The following is an 11,719-nucleotide window of genomic DNA, read 5'->3' as shown; positions in this document are numbered from 1 at the left end:
CTGAAACAACGACGGTTTTCTGTTATACCGTCGTCTTTTCTCGTCGTCTATATTAAGGTAAGATGGCGGTAGATTTATAATTACCGACGTAGATTATTTTGTTAAACGTCGTTAAGTGTAATACAACCGACGTGGATTTTATTTTTAAATTATAAATAGAGTTTTTTTCCCGAATTCTTTCAGTTTTAGTTTTCAATTACAAAGCGTGATAAATAGATTTTTCTTTCCCGAGGAAATTTAAAATGAGGGAAATTAATGTTCTAGAATTTGTAAACTAACACGACGCAATATTACTAACCCGAGGAAATTATAAATAGATTTTGCTTTCCCGAAGAAATTTTAAATTAATTCAGTTTGAAACAACGACGGTTTTTTGTTATGCCGTCGTTTTTAACTAACACGACGCAATATTTGTTTTGCGACGTGGAATCTTTTCATTTAACGTCGTTAGGTTTAATATAACCGACGTGGATTTGAATTTTTAAATTATGAATAGAATTTTTTTTCCCGTGACCTTTCAGTTTATTTTTCAATTACAGTGCGTTATAAATAGAGTTTTTTTTCCGGAGGAAATTTAAAATGAAGGAAATTAATGTTCTGGAATATGTAAAGTTTCTTTTTTGGATGACAGATTTAAATAAAATAAGAATATAAAAACAACGACTGTTTTTGTATTACTGTCGTCGTTTTTCGTCGTCTTAAGTAAGACTAAGACGACGTAATATATTTGTTGAGCGACGTTGATTTGTTTTTTAAACGTCGTTAGGTATAATATAACCGTCGTTGAAAATTGTCTCTCTGATTGCAAATTTGCAACGACGTTAGGTATAATATTTGTAGATACACAAACGCACACACATCATCAACTTCCAAAAAATTGTCTCTCTGATTGCAAATCTGTGTCATCTGTTAAGATTATGATGTGGAACAGAGTTCCATCTGGTAAGATTTCGTAACCCTTGGGATCTCAGAAAAATCTGATTATGTCGGCGGTTTTCTATATAAACCGTCGTGGTTATTTCAATTCTTGTCATTAAGTAGATCTACCGACGTAGGATAAGAAAATCAAAGAAAAAAATTGTTAACAAAAATTCTTATTAAGACGACGGTTTAAATTAAAGGTACGACGTATAAAATGAATAAATACGACGTTAAATTTTATAGTACGATTTAAAGATAACGTCGTAGAACTATACGAGAATGACGTCGATATATTTATATTTTCCGTCGTTGTACATTAATTTAATACGGCGATATTTTGTATTTTAAAGCCGTGGATTTGTTTGTAATTATACGGCGTCTTATACGAAAACCTCGTCGTGTTATTTTATGAGTAAAAACGGCGGCTTTTATTGAAATCGTCGTCTTTACTTTCTACGTCGGTCGATTCATAACTTCTGCCGTTCTTTGTTGGCTTTGATTTTACACTGCGGAAATCTGTTTCAAATAGACGTCGGTTGTTTAATTAGGTACGTCGTTGTTTTTGAACAGCCATTTGAATCTCCATTTTTAGTTGTCTAAGGTGGTATTACACGACGGTGTTTTTAGAACCGTCGTTTTTTTAAAAACCACGACGGTTTTCACTTAGACCGTCGTTGTTTTCTGGTCGTCTTTTTCACTTTTTGTAGTAGTAAAATGGAGATTATAAAGATTAGTCTAAACACAAATTATACTTGCAAGTGCACAAGGTCAATTGTAATTTAGTATGGCAAATACGAGGTCATTCCCACGAGGATTGAGTTCAACTTCCAATTAGTCTAACCTAATTTACTTCACAAAATACTTCAACTACTCTAATTATATAAACAAGAAATTAAACACGTAGCATACTCACATAAACACAAAAGGGGTTTTTGAAATGATGATTTAATTAACAATGAAACTAAAAAAAAAAAAAACAAGTAGAAAGTCACAAAACACAAAGATGAGAAATTCAAATTGACAAAAGCACTACGACAATGAATTCACCACTAGTAATCCGATCTAACCAATTATTCACCTACCTATTAACTAACCATTGGATGTCTTAGCTTAGTTTTCCTTTTTCATGAATTACCTACGGTATTTAGGCTAACTTGTATATTCCTACATGAAATTCACCTATGGTATTTAGGTCGATTATGAACGCATCGAAACTCATTAAGATCAGTGAAAACCTCCAACAAGCATGTAAACCCTAGGAGTATGGTATTTACCCTAGACGAATTACAAATAATAATCACAAGAAGCAAGCCTCAAACTAAGTACGTATTTTCTCTAATTTGCATTTGATTAACTCAATTAAAAGTCTAGATGGTGATCAAGCATCAAGATAATCAACCAAGTTATTAAGCACAGTGATTAAGAATCCAACATCAAACGGCAATCAGTAGATATGTAAAATAAGTAAACTAGATTATCATACTAGGGCTACATCATGCCCTAGCAAACAGAAAATTAGTTATACATAATCATAGAATTCGGCATAAGCAAAAACATAAGGAAGAAAAAATAAAACTTAGCCAATTGCGGTACTCTTCTGGCGTCTCCAATCTCTCCAAGTCTTTGCGTAACTCCAAAGGAGTTGTTTCTCATCTGGGCTTCTAAAGACGCCCAAAAATAAAGAAAAACCTAATCAAAAAATAATTCCAAAATGGGTAAGTAATTGACTCCTCTTCCTACTTTGACTAGGATAACACGTCAGTTACTTTGCACACACGTTTGAGGTCTTTCCTTGTCCGCAAATTCGGGAAAAGTATGGAAATTGTAGGTCCTTTTCTTATCTTTCCAGCCACATATGGCATGTCTTGAGAAAAAATCAGAAAAGTCTTCAAATAATCATTCTTCCACGGCAGCACAGTTTTGACGAGATTGCGCATGATGCTAACTTAACTTCAAAGACTGCTCTCATTGGTTTCTTTGAAAATTATAGAAAAATTCTGCAATCATCTTCAAGATCTTAGCTTTCATCTCCAACTAGTCTTGTACAAAAACTCTACCAAAAATTCGTATTTCCGTAGAAAATCATTTACTTGCTTGGGAAAGTTGAAAATTGAGAAAATAAAGTAATAAGTCCTTTTTAAATCAAATTCTTCTACAAAATCTAAGTATAAAGAGTACATAAATATGTAAATTTATGAGTTATCAATAACTAAAGGGGCTTATCCCTTTATGTGTGCGGATATTAGAGTCAATTTAGATCATTGTGTGCTATTTGAATTTAAGTGGCTAAATACATTTTACTTGACGTAATTTTTTTTGTAATTTCCTTCCTTGACATATGTACAAAACAAGAATTAAGTATACGTGAGCAGACATTCATGAGTAACCTTCGTGGCTAAAAAGAGAGAAAAGAAATCGAAAACCATGTATGTTGTTGTGAGTCGTGACCATACATTCCGGTTTCCTTCCATGAGAACAAAATTGTTAAAAATAAAAAAAGCATGTTGTTATGACCAGACATTGTAAATGTGTAAACGCTGGGAATACTATTCTTGTCGTGACCAGACATCCAGGTGACCTTTCCGCAGAAAAATAAAAAAGAAAACATTGAAAATCATGTATGTTGTTGTGACCAGACATTCGAGAACCTTCATTACAATTTAAAACAAGTATTGAAAATCATGTCTTGTCGTATGTTGCAGGTAATTTTGCGGCTATATTAGTCAATTGAGCAGTTAATTAATTATTTTATTTGATGACTTGCTTACGATTTTTTTAGAGATTTGTACAAATAAATAATTTTCTATTAATTTTATTGGTATCAATCAAGGATCTAATTTTTTGGTAGTTTTTTGAACAAAAAAAATAAAATTCCCGTAGTTAATGATTGTTTTATTTTTTATAATCAAAGCCAAAACATAATTTATTTAAAGGACAAAGCCAGTTAGAGTTGGAAATTTTCCAATGATTTACATACGTTATTGTGATTTATATATGGTGTTAAGATCTCTCGATGATCTTCTTTGTAATGTTTGTTTCTTGACTGAAAAAATAAAATAAAATAAAAGCCCTCCTCATTTTACCGAATGGTTAACCTGCCTTTTGTTTATTTACCACATGCTTAATATAACTATTTTTCTATATACCTAGATGATTTTATGTAGCTAGAATGATTTACCTAATGATTCAAACCTAATTGAAAAGGAGTGCTGCTACCCTGTCCTATTTTCCTATCCACCTTATCTTTAAAATTTTAAAGATAAATTTGTCCATTTGTAAAATGACTTCTAAGAACTTAGGAAAAAATCTTTAATATCTAATATGGTTAAAAATAATTAACTTAAATGTAAAATGTAATATTTAAATATTAGGAAAAACTTTAACAAAGGAAAAAGCTTTAGAGCTTGCTAGCTAGTTCAAAATATGGTTGTTTGCAAGTACATTTAGAGCAAGGTAGTACAAAATTAATACAAGAAACTTGAAATTAAGATGTCGATCGAGGAGAAGATTGAAATTAAGATGTCGATTGAGCGAAGCATCATAATTCGATGTCTCCAGAAGTGTTCATATAGTTTGAATGAAAACAGAAATGAGGAAAGAAATCCAGAAAGAAACTCCACATCTCCATGGAAGGATGGATTATCTGTCAAGATGCATGTATGGGTGGGCGTATGCAGTGAATTAACCCTTGTAAATTAATATCCAGACTGAGTTGTCAGCAAACCCTCGTTTTACAGTGAAAGCGCCAATGAAGATTTCGTCATGGCAAGCGTTAAAAACCACACCTGACATCAACAGTCGGATGGTTGCAGAACAAGTAACGGTGGGTTTTGTTAATATATTAATAATTTAACTTGCTCTCATCAGGTACATGCGTTCATCTCCAGAAACCAGTCTACTGCTCTCAATTAATTATTTATATTTATATTCTGTATATATATATATATATCAGCTCAGCTGGTTCATATTCAGTTGAGTGAGTCTCAGTGTAGTGAGGAGGAGACCTAAGAGATAATCAAATGGCGGAGGAGGTGATTCTGATCATGGAGGATGAGAATAATAACAATAATAGTAATAGTAATCATAATAATATTAGTGTGTCGGTGGTGATAGTAGGAGCTGGTCCTTCTGGCATTGCTACCTCCGCCTTGCTCAATTCTCTGTCAGTTTCAAATCTTGTGCTTGAGAAGGAAGACTGTTGTGGGTCCCTCTGGAAGAAGCGGTCCTACGACCGTCTGAATCTTCACTTGGCAAAGAGCTTCTGCCGTTTGCCGATGATGTCCCATCCCTTCCGAACCTCCATTTTCATGTCAAAAGACGACTTCATTCGTTACCTGGACGAGTACTTGGCCAGGTTCAACGTGAACCCTCACTACTGCCATGACGTGGAGGAGGCTGTTTACGATGAAGAGGAAGGCAAGTGGAGGGTGACAGTGAAAGACACCGCTTCCGGGACGGTGTATGAGATCGCATCGGATTTCTTGGTGGTTGCAACTGGAGAAAATAGCCAGCCTTTTCTCCCCAGCGACTTGCCTGGGATGGAGACCTTCACAGGAAAGGTGGTTCATTCCAGTGACTATAAAAACGGGGCCGTTTTTAAAGATGAAAAGGTTTTGGTAATTGGCTGTGGCAATTCTGGGATGGAAATCAGCAACGATCTTGCAGATAATGGAGCACACGCGTCCATTGTTGTTAGAAGCCAAGTAAGAGTACACATCACCTCTCTTCTATCTACTTACCATTTCAGTTTAGCAATTAATTTCTCATTTCTTTCCGCACATATAGAAAATAAGTTGGCTAATTAAGCTATAGGGTGCATATATCATGTGTTTGTCTTCTTCTTTTCTATCTTGCATGCAGCGGGCGTTGAGGTAAACTAATAGTTCATGTGTTTGTCTATCTTGCATGTGTTTGTCTTCTTCTTTTCTATCTGGTATATAAGCTGAAACGGCTCTCTCTCTCTCTCTCTCTCTCTCTCTCTCTCTCTCTCGTTTTGAATGCTTGCATGAGGTACTTGGCACGACAACTGTCAAGTTTAAGCGTTTCACCTCTTTGATGTTAAATTTCTTTATTAGGTTAATTTTTTGTGGTTTTTTTCTTTTAAATAATTAAAGATCTGGAAGGAGTCTGTGGTGAAAGAACTAAAAAGATTCAGAGAGGCCGTAAGAAAGAATAATAAACAATATGTTTGATAATATTTATTCTTTATTTTTTTTTTCTTTTTTTGAGAAGATAAGAAATATTTTTGTCTTTGATCTTTATTCCATATTAATTATTTACTTTTATTTTCCATAAAAAAATTGTATGTCTCGTTTTCTTTCCACTAGCACTTATCTCCTTGATTTTACCAAAATTAAAACCAAAAGGAAGGGTGGTGTGGTATGTCCGGGTCCTTCTCTAGCATATAAATTTGTTAGGATTAGTCCAAGCAATTTTTTTTTTGCATTTTTAAGGTTTCTTAATTTTTTTTTTAAATACAAGCGATAGTCTAAAACTACAAGAAGAGGGAGGTTTCACACACACACACGCATACATTGCTAAGGTACTATGGGAGTTCAAACTTGTGACCACTGATCTGCAAATCAAAGCTCTTTTTCATTGGACTAGACTATGTCGGCTAAAGTTCCTCATATAATAATTGGTTATTGTTCTGAATAACATTTGTACAAAAGGAAAAAATAAAATAAAATAAACTAGTTAATTAAGGCCCTTATAAATGTAATTCTCAAAAGTATTACATATATAAATTATTTATTTTTAAATAACATTTGCACGCATGTCGGTTTGATTATTGAACAGATTCATGTGCTGAGCAAAGAAATGGTTGGCATTGGCATGCTTCTGTCGAATTACCTCCCACTGAAAATAGTGGACAAGTTTGTGTCACTGCTTGCCAAGTTGAGCTACAGTGATTTGTCCAGCTATGGCATTCATCGCCCAGTTGAAGGGCCATTTCTCTTTAAAGCACTTACCGGAAAGACTCCAGTAATTGATCGTGGAACCATCAAGAAAATTCGCTCCAAAAAGATTCAGGTAAATATTATAACATATATTGTATCTTTAACTAAAGGATATATACTTAACAGAATTTCTTCCTAATATTTGTTTTGACAGGTTTTTCCAGATGTAGTGAGTATAAACCAGAACACTGTGGAATTCAAAGATGGTAAACGACGGTGTTTTGATGCTATTGTGTTGGCAACTGGTTACAGAAGCGTAGCACATAAATGGTTGAAGGTAATTTTATATTTCTTGTTGAATATTAAACCGAGAGCAAAGATTTGGTAATTTTATATATTCAGTAATTGTTAACTAATTTGGTACTTAACTGTGGATGCAGGATTACAAGTTCCTTCTTGCAGATGATGGAAAGCCTAAAGGGAAGTATCCAAACCACTGGAAGGGCGAGAAAGGTGTCTATTGTGTTGGATTAACAGGGAAGGGACTGCCAGGGATTTTCAAAGATTCAAAGGCTGTAACTGAAGACATCTATCGACTTACATTAATGGCACAAAAGTAATTGATGTGCATTCCATGGGCACTAGTATTGCACGTATGCAGACACGGGATAGCTTGTACCATACTATTATCCTACCTATAATGTGTATTTGTGTGTTGTATAAGACAAATCACTGTGTGTGGATTCCGAGTCTTTGCGTTTATAGTTGGTGCATTTTCCCGCATGTCATTTTGTTCGTCGTGTTTTGAACACTATGATGCCCATGGTTTCTAGCACACTTGTAAGCCCCGAAATGTTTAATTAAGATTTTTCCTTATAATTTCCGTTATATTATGGTATGTTTGTGAATAGGGTCGAGCATAATGATTTATCTAAGCTTATTCTAAGTTTTAGGTCCAATATACTTTAATTTACGAAAGCCCAAGCAGGTTAGTGTGAGCGGGCTAATCCTCCGATACGTTTTAAGAGGCCAGCTAGGGTTTAGCTCAGCTAGCTACAAAGAAAAAGAGGTCCAAAAATAGGAGAGAGAGTTCAGAAAAGGGAAAAAGAAATTATGGAGGCAAACTGACGACTGAAGTTTAGAGAGGAGGGTTTGAGAAGGTAACAATTGTTTCTCCTTCTAAATTTGATATTAAGAAACTAAACATCCCAAGCTTTCTGTACGTATAAAGATCTTCACATTTGGACACGTATGCATATTATGGGATTTTTTTCAAAGTTGATTCAGTTTCATAATTAATAGACAACATGGAATTTGAACTCCCTTTGACCTAAACTTATGATATGATGGAAAGAGTTATAAGACTAATTTGATAACAATCAATAAAATGGAAAATAATAAGGATATAGTCAATGAAGTAGTTCTGTTTTGGGCTTGGTCAATGATTTTTAAATTTTGTTTTGTTAAAGGTCAATGGGCCTAAACTAAATCATTAGGGCTTGTTTAATTTATTCTTAGAATGACGTTTTGCCCTTTTTACTATATAGCTTGTATTTGTCTTTTTTCAACGTCTCAATTGGTCGCTCGTGTTTGTTTATGTTCGAGCATTCTCTGCGATTTCGCTCTAGTCTTGTTCTTCATTGTTTGATTTTTGTTATGGCAAGCTAGATCCTTCATGCTTGTTGGAAGGTGATGGACCCTCACTCATAAAATTCACAATAATCAATATTTGGGAGAAGATACTTTATTTCATATTTCTTGGGTGCAGCCAACCGATTACATGACTTTGGCATATATTGCAATTACAACCACTGAAGGTAATAAAGCCCCACTACATCCTAGTCTTGAATACATGCACCCAATCAACTTCTAGAGTCTTTCCAAATGCTTATACATTAACTAAATACATAACTCATGAATCTAATTAATAAAGCATGTTTATTTTCAACATTCCCCCTTAAACATGATTTTCTGGTTTGAAACAAACTCCAAGTGATCGTCGCAATCTTCTGAATGTCTCCAACTTCAAAGGCTTGGTGAAAATGTCTGCAATTTGGTCTTCAAACTTCACATACTTCAGCTCTATGTCCTTCTTGCTTAAGCACTCTCTTATGTAGTGATATCTTGTATCTATATGCTTGCTTCTGTCATGAAAAACTGGATTTTTGGCCAAGGCCAATGCAGACTTGTTATCAACATAAATTTCAGTAGCTTTCTTTTGTGGTAGATTCAATTCACGCAACAAGTTTCTAAGCCATATGGCATGACAAACACAAGATGTTGCAGCAACATATTCAGCTTCACAAGTTGAAAGATTCTTTGAGGACCATGTGAAAGCAGCATCTCCCAAGTAAAAAACAAATCCTGTAGTACTCTTTCTATCATCTTTATCTCCAGCCCAATCACAATCACTATAACCCACAAGCTTCAATTCATTAGATGCTGGATAAAACAAACCAAAATTAAGTGTACCTTTGATGTACCGGAGAATCCTTCTAGCTGACTTCATATGAGTGATTGTTGGCTCCTCCATGTAACAACTAACTAGGCCAACTCCAAAAAGTATATCTGGCCTTGTGCAAGTTAAATATCTCAAACTTCCTACCAAACTCTTGAAATATTTGGATTCTCCTTTTTAGCTCCATCTTCAAATTTGGACGACTTCACTCCACATTCAATGGGAGTACTCACTCGATTGCAATCACCCATCTTGAACTTCTTGAGGACTTCTCTTGCGTAGCTTTCTTGTGAGATAAAAATTCCTTCTTCCATTTGCTTCACCTCAATGCCAAGATAATATGCCATGAGCCCAATATCAATCATCTCAAATTCTCTTGTCATTGCTTTCTTGAACTCCTCAAACATTTATGGATTATTACCTGTAAAAATCAAATCGTCGACATACAAGCAAACCATTAACATATCACCATATTCATTCACATATGCTTGTTTAAGACGTACAAAGATTTCTTGAGTCTCATAACTTTATCCTCATGACCTTTCACAACATACCTCATAGGTTGATCAATGTAGACCTCTTCTTCAAGAACGTGGACTTCACGTCCAATTGATAAAGCTTCCATCTGTTTTGGGCTGCCAAAGAAATCATCAATCTCACGGTCTCCAATCTCGCAACTGGAGCAAACATCTCTCCATAGTCAATTCCAGCCCTTTGGTTGTATCCCTTGGCAACCAATCTTGCCTTATACCTTTCAACTTCTCCTTTAGCATTCTTCTTAGCCTTGTAAACCCATTTTACTCCATTTGTTGTTTGGCTTTTAAGCAAGACAGCAAGCTCCCATGTGTTGTTCTTCTTGATTGCACCTATCTCTTCATCCATTGCTTTCCTCCATCTCGAGTCATGCTTTGCATCTTCAAAGCCTATTGGTTCACAATCAGCAAATAAGCAAAACAAGGTCAAATCATTTTGATTACTTGTGACATCATAAATTTCACTTAGGTCTCTGAAGTGTGGTGTTTTTTCATTTGAGTTTTCACTTGATGAGGATGATGGGGATGAGAAATCTCTATGAACTGATGGTGGTGATGGAGGTGGAGTTTGTTGATGCTCTTCAAATGTTTGCTCAACAATGTCTTCTTCTTCCAAGAGAGGAAAAAAGTTATAATCTTTCTTTAGAGCCTCCCAATTCCATATGCCTTCTTCATCAAAATGAACATCCCTGCTAATAATAATTTTCGCCTTCTCTGGATTCACGACTACATTTTACACTTTGCGCGACGAAGAGAATTTCGTCGCGCAAAATACATTGTAGTCACACAAATTTCAAAGCGACAGAAACTTCGTCACGCAGAGTCTGTCGTGCAAAGATCGTGAAGAAAGACTTTGCGCGACCAAGTTTATTCATTGGTCGCGCAAAACTTTGCGCGACGAAATGCGCGACCAATATTTTTTGGTCGCGCAAAGGTTTGTGCAACGAAAAATATTCGTCATGCAAAACTTTGCGCGACGAAACACATTGGTCACGCAAAGGTTTGCGCAACGAAAAATATCCGTAGCGCAAAGTTTTGCACGACGAAACACATTGGTCGCGCAAAGTTTTGCGCGACAAAAAACATTGGTCGCGCAAAGTCTCAAAAAAATTTATAAAAAATAAAAAATTCCCACGTCCTATTTTTGGTACCCGCCCACATTTTTAGAGTTTTGCGCAACAAATACTAACGTCGCGCAAATATTTGCACGACGAAATATTTTTTGTGTTTTAACATTTTTTAATTAAAATAAACTAATTTAATAGTTTGCGCTACAAAATATTTTGTCGCGCAAGGTTTTTGACTTTTTGTTTTATTATTTCTTTAATATTAATTTATTCAAAATTTTACTTTTTAAATGTAATTTAATTGTATGATTTTTTTAAATAACTTTAATTTAAATTGATATTAATTTAATTATATTAATTTTTTTGAATTTTTACTTTTTAAATTTAATTTAATTGCAAGATTTTTCTTAATTACTTTAATTTAAATTGACATATTCAAAATAAAATTACATATGAAAAATAGTGATCAAATTATCCAATAAATAAATAAATATATATATAATATTCAAAATGTACACATAAATTAACAAAGTACAATAATAAAATCCTAATACAAGCGTGTTGTGGTGGAGTGGAGGATGATATGTTTTGATAGCTTCCTAATCCTCAACTTTAGCCATCAAAGTCTCGATGATTACCTACAAAAAAACAAATATGGCCAAATAACAACAACAACAAAAAAAAGAATGCATAATCTTCCCTAAAATTGTTATACCACAAATCCAACCCAAACTCCAATGTCTCCCCTTTACTCAACCCCAAACCCCACACAAACTCAAAACTAACTCCAAAAACACATATTAATGAACAAAATTTAAAATTTGGAGAGAATATACATTT

General features: G+C 34.4%; 1 protein-coding gene across 1 annotated transcript; it reads left to right on the top strand.

Annotated features, from left to right (window-relative positions):
• The first annotated feature begins 4,911 nt into the window (after positions 1 to 4,911).
• LOC117630322 (probable indole-3-pyruvate monooxygenase YUCCA10) lies at positions 4,912 to 7,441 on the top strand. Its single transcript, XM_034363061.1, has 4 exons — positions 4,912 to 5,624; positions 6,721 to 6,954; positions 7,036 to 7,158; positions 7,262 to 7,441. The coding sequence occupies exons 1-4, from the start codon at positions 4,941 to 4,943 to the stop codon at positions 7,439 to 7,441; spliced, it is 1,221 nt and encodes a 406-aa protein (XP_034218952.1). The 5' UTR covers positions 4,912 to 4,940.
• The last annotated feature ends 4,278 nt before the right edge of the window (positions 7,442 to 11,719 follow it).

Source organism: Prunus dulcis, chromosome 6 (assembly GCF_902201215.1).
Source record: "Prunus dulcis chromosome 6, ALMONDv2, whole genome shotgun sequence".
NCBI lineage: Eukaryota > Viridiplantae > Streptophyta > Magnoliopsida > Rosales > Rosaceae > Prunus > Prunus dulcis.
Note: the sequence above shows the minus strand (reverse complement) of the source record. Positions and strands in the feature narration are given on the sequence as shown.

Bases quoted from the DNA above. Each gene is read 5' to 3' on its own strand.
- LOC117630322 (XM_034363061.1), top strand. From the start codon at position 4,941: ATGGCGGAGGAGGTGATTCTGATCATGGAGGATGAGAATAATAACAAT. The intron at 5,625-6,720 runs GTAAGAGTACAC...ATTATTGAACAG, and splicing joins CCATTGTTGTTAGAAGCCAA to ATTCATGTGCTGAGCAAAGA. The intron at 6,955-7,035 runs GTAAATATTATA...TTGTTTTGACAG, and splicing joins TTCGCTCCAAAAAGATTCAG to GTTTTTCCAGATGTAGTGAG.